This window comes from Diceros bicornis, chromosome 6 (genome assembly GCF_020826845.1).
Source record: "Diceros bicornis minor isolate mBicDic1 chromosome 6, mDicBic1.mat.cur, whole genome shotgun sequence".
Taxonomy (NCBI): domain Eukaryota; kingdom Metazoa; phylum Chordata; class Mammalia; order Perissodactyla; family Rhinocerotidae; genus Diceros; species Diceros bicornis.
In genome coordinates this window covers 32,383,537-32,406,430 of record NC_080745.1, presented here as the reverse complement: position 1 = coordinate 32,406,430, position 22,894 = coordinate 32,383,537, and the positions used below count along the sequence as shown (strand labels likewise).

The 22,894-nt window shown below is 34.6% G+C and overlaps 1 protein-coding gene across 3 annotated transcripts in view; it reads left to right on the top strand.

Moving 5' to 3' along the window:
• ADK (adenosine kinase) overlaps window positions 1-22,894 on the top strand; it is a 544,441-nt gene that overhangs the window by 187,074 nt on the left and 334,473 nt on the right. For all 3 annotated transcript variants that reach the window (XM_058543130.1, XM_058543129.1, XM_058543127.1), the window contains exon 4: window positions 6,332-6,410. In XM_058543130.1, the coding sequence (XP_058399113.1) occupies window positions 6,332-6,410 (79 nt within the window). The remainder of the gene's footprint in view (window positions 1-6,331; window positions 6,411-22,894) is intronic.

Genomic DNA, 22,894 nt, shown 5'->3' with positions numbered 1-22,894 from the left:
ACTTGTCCTTTGGTTGAGACTTATAAAGCAATAGCAATTAAGACAAAATGGAGTTTTTGCAGGGGTAGACTTATGGATCAATTAGTAAGAATAAAGAGTCCAGAAATTGTCAAGCATGTATAATATATATTGTTATCTATCTACCTGCTTACCTACCTTCCTACCTACCTACCTATCTGTGTGTGATGGTGATGGTGGTGGTGGTGGTTACACAGGTGTTCACTTCATGACTATTTTTTAAATTGAACATTATTTTAGATACCCTTAAGAAATTTATAGAAAACGAAACTAAACTAAAAAAATTTTCCTTCTTCTCCACTCCATAGAGCTGCAAACACTAGTAGTTAATTGTTATAGTTTACCATTATAAATCTAAATAATGTAGTTATGCCCCATTTCTTGAATTAACAAATTTACATGTCTATTGACTCTCATCTGGAAGATGAAGAATATAGTGCACTTAAACTATTTTTCACTTTTCCTTCCTTGTCTTATTTATGTTATTTTATATATTTTAATTTTTCTACTGATTTACTTTATGACTGTAAACAATATACTTGAAATCTCTTTTTAAAATTTAATTATTAACATTTGAGATACTTATGGACTCTTTTCAATTAAAGGAGAATTTGGACACTTTTCCTTTCATCTCTCCATTCTCCCATCTTCATAATGTCAATGTTTTTACATTCTGTTTTGTGTGTATAATTAAATGTTGTATGTTTTATGGCTGCATAGATTCTAAAATCAAAAACAAAACAAAACATCATTACCAAATAACTAGGTAAATATTATTCTCTGTAGAACCAAGTAGTGTGATTGGATGGATTCATAGAAAAGAAAATACAATCTTTTGTTATTAAAATTTTGGCCACTTAAGGGAGAATTTTACACATAATAAATTATAATAGACCCTCTAAATTTCTTTCTGATTTCCTTTACCTTTCCTAAATCATACACAATTCTTCTTTTTTCTTTTTTTTTTTTTTTAAACCCCATGCCATCTTCTTTCTTATGTTCCTTTTCCATTGGCATACCTGCTCTTTAGTATTTTTTTTTTTCATAAAGGGAGAAGGATAGGAAAATATTTTTTCTTACTATTGAGTTAATAATCTGAGTTAATATGGAATTCTATTTTGAAAATCTTTTTCTTCTAGCATTGTCTTCTAGACAATATTCCATTGTCTTTTAGCATCCTATATTCTTTAAGAAGTCTGATGTTATTCTGATTGTTATTTTTGTTAGGTAATCTGTTATTTTTCACTCCAGAAGCTTTTAAGTTTTCCTCTTAATATGAGAGGTCTGAAATGTTACTAACAAGATATGTCCCAGTATGGATCCCAGTCCCAGCTCCCTAGTAAAATTTCTTGGTGTTTGGACATATCAGAAGATTATACATTTTTTCTGTTTTGAAAACATTTTTCCTAGTATTTCCTTCATACTCTTCATTATCTCTATCTCCCTTTCTGTCATTCTTTTTTTTTTTTTTTAATTTATTTTTTTATTGCTTCTATTTCTGCATAGATGTCATTCTTGTTAAATGGCTCTTGGGCCACTGGATCCATTTTCTGTGCCATTTAATTTTTCTTTCATGCTTTTCATTTTTTATGTTTTCTATCCAATTTCTAGGTATTTTCCTTAACTTCAGCTCTCTTATCTTCTTATTTTTTATTCATGTCCATTTTTATTGCTCAGGTCATCCATTCAACTATTGATTTTTTAAAAAATTTCAACAGTGGTAAAGTTAATTTATAGAAACTCAGTTATTCTCTAGTTGCTCCTTTTTCATGTAATTAAATAGGCAGGTTCCCCTGTATTGTCTCAGAAAAAAATTAGGTAGGTAGTGGAAAATAGTTTGGCAGTTCCTCAGAAAGTTAAACATTTAATCCAACAGTTCTACTCCTAGTTATATACCCAAGAGAAATGAAAATATCATGTTCACACAAAACCTTGTACTTGAATGTTCCTAGCAGCATTATTCACAATAGCCAAAAGATGAAAGCACCCCAAGTATCCATCTATTGAGGAATGGATAAGCAAAATGTGGTTTATCCATGTAATGGAACGTTATTCAGCCATAAGAAGGAATAAAGTACTGATATATGCTACAGCATGTATGAAGCTTGATAATATTATGCTAAGTAAAAGAATCCAGTTGACAAAAACATATTATATGATTCCATTTATTTGAAATGTCCAGAATAGGCAAAAATACAGAGATAGAAAGTAGATTAGTGGTTGCTTAGGGTGAGGGAGGATGATGGGGATATTTGGTTTTGATAGCTAAAGGGTATAAGATTTTTTTTTTTTTTGAGTTAATGAAAATATTCTAAAGTTGTGGTGATGGTTACACAATTATGAATATATTTAGAGCAATTGTACTGTAGACTTTAAATGAGTGAATTGTATGGTCTGTGAGTTATATCTAAATAAAGCTGTTACCAAAAAAATAAAAAGAAAGAAAAAGAAAAAAAATTGGCAGATAGGCCAGGAATCCACACGATTGTCAGAATAAGGAGGACTTTACCTTGACAAATTGGAGCAAATAAATTTTACTTTTGTGGATAAGGTAGCAATGGTTGGGCAGCTACCCTGATGTTCCAAATATAGTGTTTAAAGAAATTACTCCTACTATTAAGTCTCCTGTCACTGCTTTGTTATTCTATTACATTTGCTTTCTGTTAAACTAGAATTTTATTTCTCAAATTTATGGTCTGTGTGTGGCATCTTTCCTTGCTTTATGGTGCTGTTATACTTTTGTTCATTTATATATATATAAAACATGTTTTTTGACATCCAGTAAGACTTGGAAGAGGAATCGAACATATGCTTCGTCATCCATCGTGAAATGTGAGGTCGTATAATTTTTATACCTCTTGAACTGATTCCAAAGATAACATCAATAAGCAAAGTTTTGGTTTGTATAGCAAACTCTTAGTTGACTGGAATGAGGAGACATATACACTGATTTCTGTGTGTTTGTAATTAACAGTTAATTCTAAGACTGCAATTCTAAGAGTGCTGTTCTGATTTTGACTCACCAGTGTGCTATGTGTGACCTTTGTTTGGCAATCTACTCAAATACCTTATGCCTCACTTTCACCATTTGTTAAATGAAGGCATTCTGTTAGGTCCCTTTCAGCTCTAAAATTGATCATGTTTACTCTGTTATTTACTTTGTTTTTGTTATTGAACTCGCCCAGCACCATCCAGTAGAACTTTTTAGTAATACTGAGAATGTGCTGTATTTGTGCATCCAGTATGATAGCCACTAGCCACACGTGGCTGTTGAGCACTTGAAATGTGACTAGTGTGACTTATGAACTGAATTTTATTTAACTTTAATTAACTTAAATTTGAATGTCTATAGCCATAGAAGGCTAGTAGCTACCTTATTGGACCAACATGGTTCTAGACTATTATGGTTTAAAAAGAACATGAGCTTTGCTAGATGCTCTAGAGAAAAAGAATTACATGACCAAATAAACTTAGGAAATGTGTGTATTCTATCTCCATCTTGAATTTTCACAGTGCATATCAGTATATTAAAGACCTTGAGAGATTCTGAGGCAAAGAAACCTTTTTAACTATTATTCAGTTTTTCTAAAACTTTTGGGATCTCAGGACCCTCTGAGGTTTTAGGGTTAGGTTCCATAGCAAACTTTATGTAGTATTTACTATATGCCTAAAGTGACAAAGTAACTGTTTTAAACATTTTATCCAAATCATCATTTTTTTTAACGCTCACTACAAGTTTATGAGGTGGGTACTGTTAGCCCCTTTTTACCAGTGAGGAAAGTGAAACGCAGAAGGATTCATTGATGTGACCAAGGTCACACAGGAAGTGATGCAACAAGTGTTCCAGTCTGTAGTCAGATTGCTGTTGAGCAGTATGATGTATGCCTTCCAAAATAGACATTTCATTTTACATTTTACTTTACACTTTACACTACAGTTCTTAGAAATACATTTCCCAAGTTCTTAGCAATAGAAATAGTTGGTTTACTGTGATTTTAGTATCTATAACAAATTTAGGCCCATCTGGGTCTTCCCAAAATGTTATAGCTACTTGATTCTTAGTTGTTTGAAGGAAGAAATGGATGGTGGAATAGAGAAGGCTATAGCTTAAGGAAAGAGATTCTTGAGACAGTAAGAAAGGATGATATTGCTGTAACTACTACAGATTGGAGTGGCTCACAACAAGAGAAATTTATTCTCACAGATCTGGAGGACAGAAGTCTGAAATCAAGGTTTCGATGTGGCTGTGTTCCTTTTGAAGAGCCTAGGGGAGAATCCTTCCTTGCCTCTTGCAGCTTTTGGTGGGTGTTGGCATTGCTTGGCTTCCTTGGCTTATGGCCACCTCACTCCAATCTCTGTCTCCATCTTCACGTAGTCTTCTCTGTGCCTTCTCTTCTGTCTATTATGAGAAGACTTGTCATTGGATTTTTAGGGCCCACCCGGGTAATGCAGGAGGGAGGATCTTACCTCAAGATCCTTAACTTTGTTATATCTGCAAAGACCCTTTTTCCAATTAAGGTTACAGTCACAGATTCTAGGGGAACATATCTTTATGGAGGCCACCATTCAACCCACTACAAATAGGACCCAAAATCTTTGGAAGAATTGGCTTTTGAAAGGGGAGAGACCTCAAATGAGCTTAGCAATTGATCACTCTGTTTACTTTGCCATTCACTTTCCCTTTCTTGTCCAGTCTATAACATCTCTGTTAGCCGATATCTGGTTCAGAAAGTAGTTAGAAAAAAAGTTCCCCTGAACTACCACAACTACCCACCTAACTACATCTGTGCCTATGTGCTTTGCCTTCTCTACTGTTATTATTACATTAGTATTATTAGTGGTATACAAATATTGCTGTCAAAGTTGTCGGCAGGTTTGCTAATTGTGTTTATTGCTGTCTCAGGGTTTTATAGATGGAATCCCCAAGATAACTGGAGAAATGGGAATGGATATAACTACATTTTCCCTACTCCTAATCTGACCATCTCTACATTTATCTCTTTTTTATTATATTTTGAAGTTCTGTGAAATGTTTCGAGTAAAAGAATCTACTTCTATACTTTAAGTTTTTAAAGTTTTGAAAATACTTTCCAGAAAGATTGGAATCTTCCTTGAATACTGTACTGACATGCCGATCTCTTTCTTCTTTGACTGACCTTTTGTAGCACTTGCTGTCTACACTGCATACATTTGTTTTTTTGTGGGAGAGATTCACCCTGACCTAACATCTGTTGCCAATCTTCCTTTTTTTCCCCTCCCCAAGGCCCCAGTACATAGTTGTATATTCTGGTTGTAAGTCCTTCTAGTTCTTCTGTGTGAGCTGCCGCCAGAGCATAGCTACTGACAGATGAATGGTGTGACAGACGCAACCCGGGCCACCAAAGTGGAGCGTGCCGAACTTTAACCACTAGGCCATCAGGGCTGGCTCTACATTGCATACATTGTATTATTCAGTAACTTGGGATTTTCTGCCTTTCTCTATTTTTTCTTGTGTATTCATCCTTTTGTCCCTCCAAAGCTTGTAAACCCTTTGACATTAAAGTACGTACTTATGCCCCTTGGACATCTCCCATAGTATCTAACATGTTAGAGTCATGTAGTAGGGAATATTGATTTGTGATCCAGAATAATGCCATCTAATTTAAGACTTAGAATCATTGTCCATGTTCCTTTGATTGGGTATGTGTAGTAGGAGGGGTGTACATAGATCATCTTATATGAAAAGTTTCATATATGGTGAATACATATATTTTCCTGGAGAGAAGTTCTATAGCTTTTATCAGATGCCAAAATAGTAAAGTATCAAAGCTTTAGATCATCTCTCTCTGTGCCTTTATTTGGCAGATACAGAAACTGTCACCAAGCAACGTGCCTAGAATCATGCCAACAACTCAGTATGGTTTCCTGATTCTTTAAATTATAAACTAATAGTCCTTATGGTATCTGAAACTTTTAAAATGTATTAGAATATGCGTTTGTATGGATTCTAGAGATCAGCACTTAATATAGGAAAATATACATTGCTTATAAACAATAATTTATGTATTTTTATTTTCTGTTTAGTTTATATGTTAATTATGGACAGCCTATATATTTTAAACTCTTATAGTTGTATATTTGTGGAAAAAATTTCTTAAGTATGGAAATTTAGCAAAGTTGTTTTTCATACAATATTTAATTCATTTATTCAATATAATTTTATAATTCAAAAAATTCCACTAATTGTGATTTGATGCATTTCTAATCAGAAAATATTACATTGTGACAACTGACAGATGCTAACTTACTTTTTTCTACTGTGATTTCCCTATAGGTTTGATGAACTTGTAAAAAAATTCAAAGTCGAATATCATGCTGGTGGCTCTACCCAGAATTCAATGAAGGTGGCCCAGGTGGGTTAATTATTTTAAAATTTATGAAGAAATGGATTCAAAAATGATCCTAGGCTTTTGGTCATTGTTTATAAATGTTCCAGTCTATATTTTGTTGCTATAGAATAGTTTTGTTGGTTTTGAATTGGGATTTTAGCAGTTATTACCTGTCTAATCAACAAAAATTATTTTATTTTAATTGATATTCCTTTGGTTATTGGTAAGCTTGAATATCTTTTAATATGTTGATTGTTCATTTACATTTTTTCTTTCTTAATTAGTTGTTGAATCTTTTGACTTTATTTTTTAATAATTTTTCATATGTTACTGATTTGTAGAAACTCCTGATATTTTATGGCTGGTATTCCTTTTTATTCTATAAATTGAAAATATTTATTCTTTATTTGTTATTTGTACTTTAACTCTGCTTATAGTATCTTTTACTGTGCCAAAGTTCTTAGTTTTTTTAATATAATTAAACTTTATGGCTTCTGCATTTCATATAGTGCTTAGAAAGGATATTCCTATAACAATATACTTGTTATATATAGCTACATGTATATTTATATATCTATATCTGGGCATATCTTTTATATACATATATACATACATAAATGTATATATATGTGTGTATGTATGTATAAATTTATATATCCGTATCCATAACCAGTGGGTAATTGGCTAATCTCATTTTGATATATACTCTTCAAGTCACCAGCCTAACTTAATCTTGAGTGAGAGTGTTAGTATTCTGTTTAAACGTCCAATTATGAAGGAGAGGAAAAGCTTAATGTACGGCTGGTTCTTACCTTTCTGATTTGAAAACTAGCTCAAAATCTCACTCACTGCAGTAATTGGCTAACTCTGATGGACTCAGGTCATTTTGATTTTTCATTGATTAATACTTTGCCTTTGAATTTTAATTAACTTCAAAGACCGAAGAAGTAGAAAACTGACAAATAAAAGTTGAACAATTTCTGGTTTTTTTGGACTCTTAGTTGATTTAGCCATACAGTGTAATTATCCGACATACTTCCAAAGCTCAAATTTAATCATAGTAGTAAAATATTTTCGATTGTAAAAGTTATTCTTGAAAGTGGTCGTTTGTGTGGAGTGGCCTGAGGAGAAGGTCTTTGTATTTGTGAGTTGATTTGTATTGTTTTTGTTAAAACATCTTGCTGGTTACTTTGTCAGCTCAGGTATTAGAAAAAGGACAATTTACTTTTTGTCCTTAGGTATTGTATTAGTCCGCTTGGGCTGCCATAACAAAATACCATAGACTGGGTGGCTTAAACAACAGAAATTTATTTTCTCACAGCTCTGGAGGGTGGGAGTCCAAGATCAAGTTGCCATCAGAATTGGTTTCTAGTGAGGGCTTTTCCTGGATTGTAGATCGCTGCCTTCTCACTATGTCTTCACATGGCCTTTCTTCTGTGCCTGCGTAGAGAAAGATCTCTGGTGTTTCTTCCTCTTGTTGTAAGGACATCAGTCCTATCAGATGAGGGTTCCACCCTTAGAACTTCATTTAACTTTAATTATCTCCTTAAAGTCTTGTCTCCAAGTATAGTCACATTGTAGTTTAGGGCTTCAATTTATGAATTTTCAAGTGGGAACACAATTCTGTCCATGACACATATTTTTAAAGCCTCATTCTATCAAAGCACATTCTACTACTCTTCAGTCTTTTCTCCTGCTAGATCTGGGAGGCTGTTAGCTATCCACTAATAAATTCTCTCCTTTCTTGAGGATCTTCATCAATTTCTACTTTCCCAAAGTTTATTACTTATATAATTAATATTGAGCTCTCGATTGGATTTCTACCTGATATTGTTCTCATTAATAAAACAATCATTGCCTATTATTATTTTGCAATTTTCACAGTACTTCAGTGTAACAATGTATTCAAGTAATGGTGTATTTGTTCCTATCTTTAGCAAGGAAGTAAATGGAATTTAAAGTTTTGGGTGGCTCATCCAATATTTTTATTTTGTTATTAGTGGTATATTTGGGATTGAAATCTTATCCTGATTGCCAGACTAGCAATCTTTCTTTTATACCATATGCAAAGCAATTCAGTTTAGTTCAGCCAGCATGTATTGATATGTATAAATCTCTGTGCTATGTAACAGATACATTGATAAATAAGAAATTTCCCTTGTTTACAAAATTCTACCTGACACTGCAAAACTGACCATTTCTTTTCTCTTTAACCACTGTCCTAACTTCTCCTCTTCTGTTCTTCCTCCCTTTCTTCCTCATCATTTATTAAATTCCTACTGTGTGCTAGGTAATCTGTTAGATGTTGTTGATACGAAAGTTAATAATGGACTTGATTCATGCTCTTGAAGCTTTCATTATAATGAAAATATATTTGGGGATGGGGTTGGTGGGGTGGAGAGATAGAACTATAAAGTAATAAGTATAATATGATGTTATAGGAGTAATCCTCTCCACCCCTAAAAGACAAACAAACAAATTGACAAGAACCAGAATAAAAATAGATCAATACTCACATATGTGATTTCTCCAGTTTTCGGAAACCTGAATCTAAAACTCTATATTTCTTCCCAAGTATACCTCCAATGTGATGTTCAATTTCTAGTTGAATCACGACTATTCTCATTTTCACTATAGGATTTTTATCTCTTGTCCTAGATTTTAGGAAGTTTTAAATTTGAACTACGAAAACTGAAAGAGATACTCATGAATAGCAGTTTTCCAGCTTGAACCCCCATTTCCCAGCATAAGATTGGTTTATCAGTCTGTTTTCTAAGATTTTTTTCGAACTGTTGGTGAAGGCTCTCAGAGGCCGTCACAAGGAGGCAAGGGTAATGCTAGATTTGTTCTAAATTTGTTGTTTTAAAAGCAGAGCAATTCTACTTTCTATTTTGTATGTTAGCTTTAATGTAAGATTTAATTCTTTTAAAAGTTATACTGCCCACCTCACACCCATTGGGATGGCCACTATCACATAAACATAAAATAACAAGTGTTGGCAAGGATATAGAGAAATTGGAACCCTGTACACTGTTGGTGGGAATGTAAAATGGTGTAGCTGCTATGGAAAACAGTATGGTGGTTCCTCAAAAAGTTACAAAGAGAATTACCATCTGATCCAGCAATTCCACTTCTGAGAATGCTATAGACCGAATGTTTGTGTCCCCCCAAATTAATATGTTGAAGCCCTTAACCCGCAGTGCGATAGTATTTGGAGATAGGGCCTTTGAGAGGTTATTAGGGTTAGATGAAGTTATGAGGAGTCCCATCATGAGGGATTAATGCCCTTATGAGAGGAGACATCAGAGAGCTTGTTTCCCTCCCTCCCCCAACCACATGAGGACACAGCGAAAAGGTGGCCATCTCCAAGCCAGGAAGAGAGTCCTCTCCGGGAACCAAATTCACTGTACCTTGATCTTGGATTTCCCAGCCTCGAGAACTGTGAGAAATAAATTTGTTGTTTAGGGCATTCCGTCTTTGGTATTTTTTTATGGCAGCTCGGGCAGACTAAGACAGGTTACATACCCAAAAGAGTTGAAAGCAAGGTCTTGAAGAGATATTTTTACACTCATGTTCATAGCAGCATTATTCACAATAGCCAAAAGGTGGAAGCAACCCAAGTGTTCTTCAGTGGATGAAGAGATGAACAAAATGTGGTGTATACATACAATGGTATATTATTCAACCTTAAACAAGAAGGAAATTCTGACACATACTACAGCATGGATGCATCTTGATGGCATTATGCTAAGTGAAATAACCCAGTCACAAAAGGACTAATACTGATGATTCCATTTATATGAGGTACTTAGAGTAGTCAAATTCATAGAGATGGAAAGTAGAATGGTGGTTGCCAGGAGTTATGGGGAAGGAAAAATGGGGAGTTACTGCTTAATGGGTATAGTTTCAGTTTTACAAGATGAAAAGAGTTCTAGAGATGGATAGTGTTGATGGTTGCACAACAATGTGAATGTATTTAATGTCACTGCACTGTACACTTAAAAATGATTAAGAATATAAATTTTGTGTATGTCTCAACACAATTAAAAAATAAATTAAAAATTAGTTTCTAGAAATGCTTCAGTAGGGAATGATATCAGCCTGATTCAAGTTACAGATTTCATTTGCTTATTCAACAATCAACTAGGCAATGTAAAAGCATGGGTTTGCTCTTTGGACCATGGGAGTCCATTAGAACTGAGTTTGAGTTCAAGCTTTTGTCACTTTACTGGCTGGCTGTGAAGCCGTGAACAATTTATTCAACTTTTCTGGGCCTTTCATCTGTAAATGTGGAGGTTAAAGCTTATCTCAGATGGAAGTTGTAAGAATTAATGAGATAACAAATGTTTAAAAAAATTATACTACTTTTTAAAAGAAAGTTTGGAAACCGCTAGGGTTGAAGCCTTTTTTCACCCAGTTTTCTGAATTTTCTTCATCTTAAAAAAGCTTAAATTTATCCATTCATGGACAGAACAACCAGATTTATGGCTCTCATCCACTTAAAAATGCTTATTTCAATCTAGCCCTCAATTGAACATCTTGTTTGGTTTTTCAGTTCCCCTAATATTTTGAGAGTACTTTTCCTTTCCATCTGATCGATGATCCAACTACATAATTGCCAAATTATAGTTTAGGACTAGTATAACCACACGGTTTTGAAAAACATTCTTTTAGAAGTGCTTTCCTTTAGAAGGAGAATTTCTCAGATTTTCCTTGGCAATCATTAATAGGAGTAACAGATTTTTTTGGAACATAAAGCAGATATTTATTGAGCATCAATATTCTATATGATGATGATGACTATATCTGCTATATATATGATGATGATGACTATATGCTAGTCATTGTGCTAGGTAGTAACTGGTAACTTAAGCTGTCTCATCTAAATTTTAAGTACAATTTGAAAAAATATTAGAGCCTTAGAGTGAACAATCCTGGCATAGCCTTGGTTGTATCTAACATGGTGAATGAATGAGGACTTCGAGATTGAGCTTAAAGCTGTTTTAAAAAGTCTCGGCAAATCCAATAGAAAGGAGTTGACAGGAACAGCCCACCAGGGAAGGTGCTGAGTTTTGTTTTGTGTTAGTGTGTTTGATTGGTTGGTTTTGGGCTATTGTCTTGTTTTCTTACCCATTTGAGTTCTCCTTCACCTCAGAAAACAACTGGATTACAGCTTTCCATTTTTTCTATCACTCTAGATTATTGAAGAAGCAAATATTGGGAAGCAGATATCAGTCTAGTAGAGCTACACTATCTATCTGCTAGATACTGTGAACTGTAGATCTAAAATATAATAAGATCTATGATAAGATTAGAATTCAGTCATCATCTAAGTATTCATAGACCATTGAGTTCTCTCTGTATTTTTTTGTTGGTATATACCATGTGTAATATGTGTTTCTGTATCTCTGTGTGTTCTATGTAATATATATTTTGAAAGTATTCAATTATTCTGTAAAAACAAGAAAAACAGGATGGATGAAATTCATAGAAAGTAAAGTGGTAGCTCATAAAATTGAGGCAAAACTCATAGGATATTTTAAGTACAGATAGTAAATAGGCAAGTATCTTGGGAAACAGGCAAATGATGTGTTAAATATAAATCGCGAGTAAGTTTGTAACCTGTAAGACTGCTGAAGATAGAATAAAGAAAAACTGTGTTGTAACAAACAAGAGTATTACTTATAGGTAGAAAGGGATGGAAAGACCATACCACTGAGCGGACAGTTATATCACCCCAAGTTGATCACTCATTAGTGAAACTTAGTATGTTCTCATTCTGGCTGCACCCCTTCTAGGTGTGCTCTACCCAGGAAAGGCAAATAAATCCTGGACTATTCAGCAGGCTATTTCCCAAGCTTGGGTCTCCTTGCTCTTGAGTCTCTCCCAGAGAGCAAGTGAGCGTGTATCTTTGATCTTAAGCACTACTGTCTGTGGCACCCTCCTTGCTCAAACTGTGACCCTGATCTCATAACTACACCATCATCATCAGGAAAGGCTAATGAGGTAAAAAGAGAGACAGGATGTTTGAACATTCAGGTAGGGTGGTCCTTATACTTGATTGTATCCTAAGGTAGTACACCTGAGTACTAACTTACCCCAGTTCTTTCCCTTGTTTCTTGCTGTGTTTTAAATGAGTAAATCCATAACATCAAGATGTTAATTTGGTTAGTAAGCCCTTTCTGTTCTCTGCCCTCCGCGATAGCTTTCTTGTTTATGTACTTGGAGGCTACCAGTGCTTCAAGGTAATTTCCCCACACAACACCAGGTTTAGATGGATTTCTCCTTGTTGGGTAGTTTAATAACAATAACTTACACGGACATAGTAGCTATAGAAAAATATGCAGAAACATTGAAAGGGAACATTATTTGTAAAAATCACCAACTCTGTGAAAGAAGAACTGAAAGTCATATGGAGAGTAAAGGTTAACACTTTACAATGTAGAGCTCATTATGTCAGATCTTACCAACAACCATACTTTGATATATCAATTGATGTGGCAAATCATGTCAACAAAAAAATGTTCCCATTAGCTCTTAGATACTTTGATTTGTTGAATCATGTTTTTGAAAATTTTAATGAAACCACAGGCAATGTAAAACAAAATATTGTTGATATCATGTCCAAATACAATTCTAGACTTTTTTGATCTGCATATTTGACAGACAGTGCAAATTTAAATTTTGTCATATTCCATCCAGTGTGAACTTATTAATGAAAATAAAAAGATCTTACCTGCTAAATATCCTGTGCATCTTGTATACAACACTGCTAAAAAGGAGTGTGATTTGTTTACCTCTTGTTGCTTTCATAGTGAGTATTTTTGGTCACTTTTTAGTTTTCTCAATATGTACAGATGCATATGAGGTGATTTTTGACTTTAAAGAAATAGAAGGAGATATTTTCCTGGGACGTGTGCCTAAAAGAGGCTATAATTGTTGCAGGTCTTAGAAAATATGTCCTGCAGTAAAGTATTTTTTTGTGTGTGTGTGTATGAGGAAGATCAGCCCTGAGCTAACATCCATGCTAATCCTCCTCTTTTTGCTGAGGAAGACCAGCTCTGAGTTAACATTTATTGCCAATCCTGCTCCTTTATTTTCTTCCCCAAAGCCCCAGTAGATAGTTGTATGTCATAGTTGCACATCCTTCTAGTTGCTGCATGTGGGACGCGGCCTCAGCATGGCCAGACAAGTGGTGCGTCGGTGCGTGCCCGGGATCCGAACCCGGGCCACCAGAAGCGGAGCTCGCGCACTTAACTGCTAAGCCACAGGGCCGGCCCCGTAAAATATTTTTAAAATGCGAGACAAGAAGAATGTCTTTGTCTAATCTGGCAATACCTTGAGGATGAGAATGAGAAAAAGATTACAGTAAAACAGAAATTTATATGCCATTTCTCCAAAAGTGTTTGATGATATATGAAGAGGCCATAAGGAGACTAGAAAAAGCTCATACAACAAACACATGACTCATTTTCGTGTAATATGACTGTTTCATAATCAAGAGGGAAAAATAGTCACCATAAAAGGGCATCCAAGTTAAATTATACTTTCTCAGTTTCTTTACTAAAACTGTAACTTATTTGGAATCCAGCTTTGACAGCACAAATTGAAATTACCAATGTGTTTCTGAGTGTTTTGAAATGATGTTCATTTTAGATGTGGATAGCATATATAATGAATCTATAAATGCAAATGATGTGATTGATAAACAATTGGAATACCAAAACAACCATTTAGATGCAAAGTTGATGGATATTTTGTAGAGCTGGAAACTAATTCTCATATATCCAAATACCTGCTATTGCTAGTAAGTAAAATCCTAAGTATTTCATGCTCAAATGCTTTTGTTGAGAGCATATTTAGCTGATGTCATCACATTGGAGTCACACCAAGAATGTGGACTTGATAAGAGCAGAGCTGTAAGTCAGTGAAATGTATATTTAACGATATTCAGTTTAACCACACATAAAAGAAGGACGTCCTAATGGTTCTAGTTAATTCAGGGAAGTATTATTGGAAAGGAAAAACAGAGTAAAAATATTCTGTTATTTCATAGGACAAAAAGAAACGTTAATGTTATTTTTTCTAAATATTGGTAATATCTGTTTAATCTAACTGTACTTACTCTTATTAAAAATTTTACATTTACATGTGTTAAGAATATACAATGTGGCCTATAAAATTTAAATATCCAATAAAGAGTTAAGAAAAGTTAAGTTGCTATATTTATTTTAACAAAAAAAGCATTATAACGATTGTTATATTTTTCTCACACACAGTATTTGTTTAATTAGTCCTACTTTTAATTATTGCTAATTGCCACCATTAGTATTTTGTTTCTTTTGTTTCTATTGTTTTATTTAAATAATAGCACTTATGTGACAGAAAAGTAAATAATACAGAATAATATGTAATTTCAAATAAATATTATATTGGTTTCCTAGGACTACTGTAACAATACCACAGACTGGATGGCTTAAATAAGAGAAATTTATTTTCTCATAATTCTGGAGGCTAGAAGTCCAAGATCAAAGTGTTGGCAGTTTTGGTTTCTTCTGAGTCCTTTCTCCTCTTGCTGCCTCTTTACATAGTTGTTCCTCTGTGCATACTCCTGTTGTCTTTCTGTGTGTTCTTATCTATTTTTATAAGAACACCAGTCAGATTGGGCTAGAGCGCACCATCAGGGCCTCATTTGAACTTAATTACCACTTTAAAGGCCCTATCTCGAAATAGAGTTGCATTCTGAAATTCTTGGGATTAGAGCCTCAACATGTGAATTTCAGGAGGACACAGTTCAGTCCATGACAAGTACTCATTTGTATACATTTTTTATTTTTGGTAGTGTACCTTTTTTTTTTTTTTTTGAGGAAGATTGGCCCTGAGCTAACATCTCCCAATCCTCCTCTTTTTTTTTTGCTGAGGAAGACTGGCCCTGGGCTAACATCCGTGCCCATCTTCCTCCACTTTATATGGGACACCGCCACAGCATGGCTTGCCAAGTGGTGCGTTGGTGCGCACCCGGGATCCGAACCGGCGAACCCTGGACCACCGCAGCAGAGTGTGAGCACTTAACTGCTTGCACCATCAGGCCGGCCCCAGTAGTGTACCTTTTGATTCCCTTCTTCTTTCCTTTTCTGTATGTGTTTTAGTTATTTTCTTAGTGGTTACTTTGGGGATTACAATTAACATTCTAAACTTACAACAACCTGGTTTGAATAGTACCGACTTAGTTTCAATAGCATACTAACACTCTGCTCATTTACATCTTCATCCTCCCCCTTTATGTTGTTATTGTCACTGATTACGTCTTTATACATTGTGTGCCCATTAATATAGATTTATAATTATTGTTTTATTCATTTGCCTTTTAAATCCTATAGGAATAAAAGAAGTGTTGCAACCAAAAGTGTGGTAATAACTGGCTTTTATATTTACCTGTGTAGTTACCTTTACCAGTGTTCTTTATTTCTTGTTATATCTTCAAATTACTATCTGGTGTCCTTTCATTTGAGCCTGATGGACCCCTTTTAGCATTTCTTGTAGGGAAGGTCTACTATTAACAAACTCCTTTAGCTTTTATTTATCTGAATATGCCTTAATTTCTCCTTTATTCTTAAAGGATTTTTTTTTTTTTTTGTGGTGAGAAAGTTTGGCCCTGAGCTAACATCTGTTGCCAATCCTCCTCTTTTTGCTTGAGGAAGATGGGCCCTGAGCTAACGTCTGTGCCAATTTTCCTCTATTTTCTATGTGGGTTGCCGCCACAGCATGGCTTGATGAGTGGTGTAGGTCCACACCCGGGATCCAAACGTGCAATTATTCTTAAAGGATGATTTTTGCCAGACTTAGAATTCTTGGTTTTTTTCTTTTAGCAATTTACATATGTCATCTCACTGCCTTCTGGCCTCCATGGTTTCTGATGAGAAATCAGGTTTTGTTTTGATTTTTCTTTTTTTGAGGAAGAGTGGCCCTGAGCTAACATCTGTTACCAATCTTGCTCCTTTTTTTCCTTTTTTCTCCCCAAAGCCCCAGTAGATAGTTGTATGTCATAGTTGTACATCCTTCTAGTTGCTCTCTGTGGGACACCTCCTCAGCATGGCTTGATGAGCAGTGCATAGGTCCGCGCCCAGGATCCGAACTGGCAAACCCTGGGCTGCCAAAGCGGAGCGTGCAAACTTAACCACTACATCACCAGGCTGGCCCCGAGAAATCAGTTTTTAATCTTATTGAGAACCCCTTATTCATGACAAGTCACTTCTCTCCCTCTGCTTTCAAGATTGTCTTTCAATAATTTAATCAGAGCTTGGTGTGGAGTTCATTGAACTTCTTGGATGTGTAGATTCACGTGTTTCACCAAATTTGGGAAGTTTTTGGCCATCATATCTTCAAATATTTTTTCTACTCCTCTCTCTTTTCTTCTGGGATTCCCATAATACATATGTTGGTCTGCCTTATGGTTGTTTTTTGATGTTTCTGTGGAAAGAATTTGGAGCTGCCTACTCTACCAATTTGCTCCATAATTATTTTTTATATCATTATATATATATTTTGTCTGGTATGTCTGTTCCTGGGTTGGCTTTCTAAAAAGTTGGTCACTCTACGTCAAGGCCAATGGCATATTGTTTTCTATTCCTACACTGGAGCTATTGGTTTTCTTAAACCTGCCCTACTTAACTTATTTATATTACCTCTTTGCAATCCTTATTTTATATGACTGTATACTCTCAATCATTAGATCTTCACAACAGCCTATGAGACAGACAAGATGATATGATCTCCATTACAATGCTTAAGGATTCTGATTAAATAAGGTAGACAAAAATGCCATGGTGGGTAACTGAGCAAAACAGAATTAGAACCCAAGTATTCTAATTGGAAACTTCTGATTGCTGTCCATACTGGAGATTTTTCTCTTTTCCTTAGAGGACTTGAGTTTTGACTTGTCTATATGTTAGAGATGTTGAGTAGTGTTTCTCATACCTTCACTGCTACTTACAGTCTGCTTCAATTTGGAAAGAATTGTAGGTTGTCAGAGAGCATCAAGTATCCATTTTAAATACAGTTCTGAGTAAACCAACTGTTTCTTTCATGCTTCTTAGGGAGAGCAGTTTTCCTTGATGTTTAATACTTTTTTGCTCCTTGGAGATTTATGCTTTTTTCTGACTTACTGAATTTTTCAGAAGCCTGATGACCAGCTCATGTGATATTCCTATATTGTTTTAAATTATATAAGTTCACTTGTTTTTATGCTTCCTGTGAATTGATTTACTGATTTTTCTAATGTTCTGTATTTGTTTAAAATTTGTCATTTTTGTGGATGTTCTGGGTGTCTGATCAAATATTTTAAGTGCCTTCTTATTCTCTGTTAACTGGAATATAAGCAGATCTTTATTGAAATAAATTATTTTTTCTCTCTGTTATCTCCCAAAATCTTGAAGCTATGTGGATTTTTATGATGCTATTTGATAATGAAGAATAACCATTTTCCTATTACTTTAATAACTGCCATCTTTCTTAATAAAGTATGTTTTTCTGTCTCATTTAAAGCAAAGATCTTTGGGATAAAATAATACTTCTTTCTTTGCTCTACTTCAGATCTTTTTTGCAAACTACTAAATTTGCATATGTTGCTTGCCAAATAGCCCACTCTCCTCCATTTTTATTTAGGTAGTAGAGATGACAGATTTTCCTAATTACAGATTTTCTTCCTTAATCATATATATAAAACCATCAGTAATGAATTTTATTTTTTTCTTCACATAAGCATTAAACATTTAACTTGGTCTCTTCTTGAATTTTTAGATCCTTACTTCCATCTTTTAATTCCTAACCTGGTGGTCTGATCATTGACTTTTAAATCTTGGAATTTTACATCTCTCTCCCAGTTAGATAAGCCATATATTTGTATTTAAGTTCACGTGCAATTTCAACCAAGTTTTTGTTTTGTTTTTAATTAAATTTTAAGATAACTAAGTACCAGTATGTTTATGTTTTTATACAGGATTGCATCTGTGGGGAGGGGGAGTGCTTTAATAGTTTTTTTGATGCAAACGTCAGGTAATGAACCAGTTTCCGGAATTGTGTTTTAAAGCTTTCCCAAACTCGATGTACATTGAGTTCCTAAAACATTTTTTAAATAAAGTTTAAAGAATTATGTTTGAATTAATAAAACATGTTGAACCAAAATTATAAAGCTGATATTTCAAGAACCATATAGCATTTCCAGTTGAGTCATAGTATTTAAAAATTTAAACTAAGAGCCTCATCTTTCTTCTCTTTTATAGACCTTTTTTAAAAAAATAGTTACCTATGTGATTTTTCTGTATTAATAAATATTATTTCTGATTATCTCTTTTTGTGACCTATTTCACCTGAAAAAAGGAGTTAGAGATTAAAAGGCTTTTTACTAGACATATCTCTGGGAATCTGGGAACAGTCCAGACTGCTTAGATCTAAAAAGAAGAAACGACATTGGAGTGATCAAAGAGAATTCTCAGTTCTAATGCCTTACACCTGGAGCAGTTGTAGAACCTTCAATAACACCACTGTATTTATAAATATCAGAGCAGGATGTGGCAGATGGTGATGTAACACAGAGTCTCATCAAACCTTTATGTCATTAAAAAGGAGGTTCCTGTTAGTGCCAATTTTAAGATTAATAAATAATTTTAAATAACTTGGCTCTCACAAAATAAAGTTGACTATTCAAATTGTGAGTTCTCCTTGCAGTAGAAAAAAATTTAAATATGAATTAACACCTCGTTTTGCTAATCTTTTTCCTTGTTGAATTAGATTGTGGGAGACTGTAGTAGCTAAAATAAAGTGAAGACAGCAGTTTTGTTTTCCTAAATGATATTTTTAATGTGTTTGTGACATTCTTCTAAGTTATGTCAGATTCTTTGATGTAAAGCAAAATCTGTATTTCTTCTTTTCCTTCCCTCACTCCCTCCCTTACACCCTCCCTCCTCTCCCTTCCTCCTTCCCTCCTTCTCTTCTTTCAGTTTTTTTTTCTTTACACCTTGTTTTATACTTTATATTAAGAGATTCTTTTACCATTATTAGTAAAACATGCTTTTAGTTTTGTCTCAGTAGTTATGGTTGTGCTCTGAGGTTGTCTAGTGGAAATCTACACATATATATCATAATTATCCCTTTATAAAAGAAAAGCATACCTCTACTCTTATAAACTTTAATGTAGTGCATTGTCCCAGGGTATGACATTAAACATGGGTATAGTCTGAGACTGTCTCTCCTGCCTAAGGAGAAAAAGCAAAGAGAGAGCTTCAGTAAGAAATACTGCAAGTGACGGCACATAATTTCATCCAGGGGATGAAACTGTTGCCTTGGTTCCATTGCTTTTCATTCTATTTTGGAATTAGAATTCAGAAACTTTTAAAATAAATGTCTCATGGATAATGTATTTATTTATTTGAACTGAAAAATAAAGTCAGACCTTTCCTGGGAAAAAAAAGTTTAAAAAAAGTTAATTGGTTGGACAATGAGGATGGTCTTTGCCAATTAAATTATATAGTGGTGCTGTCAGCTGCTGTGTTTTTTAAAGAAAAGTTTTTTCTAGAGTATTTCAGTGTTCTTTGGTACTTTTGGTGGTGAGATACTTGAGATAACAAGGTAAAAAACCAAATAGTCTAAATTTTAGCAAAGCATGGTGATTAGGGGTGTAGGGGATGTGCTGTGGAATTAAGCAAAAGCTGGGCAAGTGCAAAGTTGGGCAAGTCACCTAACCTCTTCAAGTTTCAGTTTCCTTTTTTCGTAAATAGGAATAATCACAGTAATTTTACAGGCTAATATGGTTTTTTTTTTCATTTATTTATTTATTTCCCCCAAAGCCCCAGTAGATACTTGTATGTCATAGCTGCACATGCTTCTAGTTGCTGTATGTGGGATGCGGCCTCAGCATGGCCGGAGAAGCAGTGCCTCGGTGCACGCCCAGGATCCGAACCCGGGAGGCCAGCAGCGGAGCACGCACACTTAACCACTAAGCCACGGGGCCGGCCCCTACAGGCTAATATTGTTAAAGAGTAAAGTTATGACTCGTGTATCTATAAAATGAACACGTCAACAATTTTATTTAACTTATAATTAATGAGTGAACAGGTAAGATGTCGCAACTCATTTAAAGGAGAATTCAAAGACCAGAGATGTGTGGTCCATGAAATCAATCTGCAAATTTTATAAAACTGACTTTTGGTGGGGTGGCAGGTTTCAGTTGTCTCTCTACAGGGTCAGATTTAATTTATTGATTTATAGACAAGAATTGTTGCTATAGGTAGTGTATAATTTACAGACTCGTAAAATAGCTCAAAGATGATAAAAGGTGTAAACCCCGTAGGATCAGATAGTCTAGAAGGCTGTGCTCGAAACAGTGCATAGGCTTCCACTGATGACATCTGCAGTCTTTTTTAGTCCATTTCAAAATCCTTCAGAAATTTTTTTTTGATGGTATCTAACTCAATATAGTTTGTTGTTAGAATTAAATGATATAATGTGAACAATATACCTAGACCATACTTATACCTAATGAGAGCTCAATAAACTAGAGCTCTTATTACACTCTGAAAAATGTATATGGCAGGAATTTTCCATTAGTTGAATTAAGCTGAATCTGTAGTTCCAGCAATTTGATGAGAATGTATTTAAAACAATGAAATATACCAGATATTCCTTCCTTCACAGTTATTTATCTCAAAACAAATTCTCTCAAAAATAGAAAAGAAAGCAATGGGGCCTAAAACTCATTAGTGGATTGGTTCTTATGGGTATGAAGAAGTTGAATAAAGTTTAATCCTCCTCTAAGCTCCTGAATGTTTTAGTTAGCTAGTTTGTTTTGGTTAGTGACTTGGAAATTCTTTGTTGTCTGCTGTTAGAAGATTTGTTGGTTGGTTGGAGTCAATAAGGATTATTCATCGATAGCTACCTGAATGCAGAGGAAAATGTTAGTCTCCTCATATCTAAGTTTAGTACTTATATAAAGATGTAGTTTACATTCATTTTATAATTAATTAAATGCAAATGTAAATGCTCTAAATAAGTTTTTACTTAAGGAAACTTTTAGTAAATTCCTTTGTAAAAGAACAGTATTTTTAACAAGGAGATAATGATCAATCTCTAATTATTGCACCTAAGGCAGTTTCATAAATGTTTACCTTCCCTAGCACATTCTTAATTCCACAGTGTGTATTCAGTACTTTTTCTTATATTTCTTCTTAGATTTTCATGTAAATATTTAAGCAAAATAAACATCATGGAAAGCTCACAGCATGTTGTCGAAACTTAATCAGACTCTTTTTCCTCCTATGGGCTAGGCCACTAAAAGTATATGAAGTGCTCTAACGCCTCTGGATGCTAGCAAATCACAAATCAGTCCAAACATTACTGTTTATCAAGTTCCTCTGAACCTTTATGTTCTTTTTGGTCTTAGAGTTGGATATTTGTTAGTTTTCATCTTCCCATGTGTACTTTCTTCTGCCTAAAATGGTCCTTACCATACCTTTTTTTTTTTTTTACCTCATCGTTTCTCAATTCAGCTGTCATTTCCTCAGACAAATGATCTTTCTGACTTTTCATTTCCCCATATTATAATCTCTTCTAGGAGCACGCGTATCTCTTTATATAGCTTAGCCCAGCTGAGTTTGTACATTTATTTGTGATTTTCTATGATTAATTTCATCTTCCCCTTGTCAACCTTAAAAATAGCCAATTGTTTTACCAGTAAAACAAGTTTATTGAGGAATAGCCAAAGAATTGCAGTTTGGGATATGCAATAGGCAAATCCAACAAATGAGGGAGAGAAATGTTATTTTGTAGAGACAAAGGAGGAAATTGGGCGGGGTTGTCTGGAATTAAAGTCCATTGGAGAAAAGCAAAAGTTCAGGGTGGTGATAGCTTCTCACTGGCTGAGTTGCTGGGGTAGTTGATTTCTGTTTGGGATGCAATGTACATTTCTTCCTGTAACTGATGAATCTTTCCTATTGAAGACTTCTTTCTGATGGGGTCTGTAATTGACTGTCTTTCCTATAATTGACCTCAAGTGCTACTGCATGGGAACTCCCCCTTCTGGCCTCCTGACTCCATTTTAAATGAGGTTTCTCTTTATTAATTTTCACATTTTCCCCTTTAGATCAAGATTTTTTCTTCAAAAGCATCATTGATCAAGAGTCAGGTTTTCTGCATGCAGTGGTTTTGTCCCTCGCTGCCAGGGAGGACCTTTCCTGGTTGTCATGTCCCATGTTGAAGGGAAAGTGCATAGTGGTTGGAAACCACTCCAGTGAGAGGCCACATTTGAGTAACAAGGAAAGTTAAGAGGGAGAACTCTCAGGCATCTCTTATTCAAGATCTATAGTTGTCTGAGGTCATAACTGTTAGAAATCATATTCAAATTGTTGACCTAACATCACATTATTAGGTAAGTCATGTTTACAAAGGTTTGACAGGCAATAAGTAGAGTTCAACCACAAGTACACAAAGCAGGGTTAAGAACAATACAACAAGCC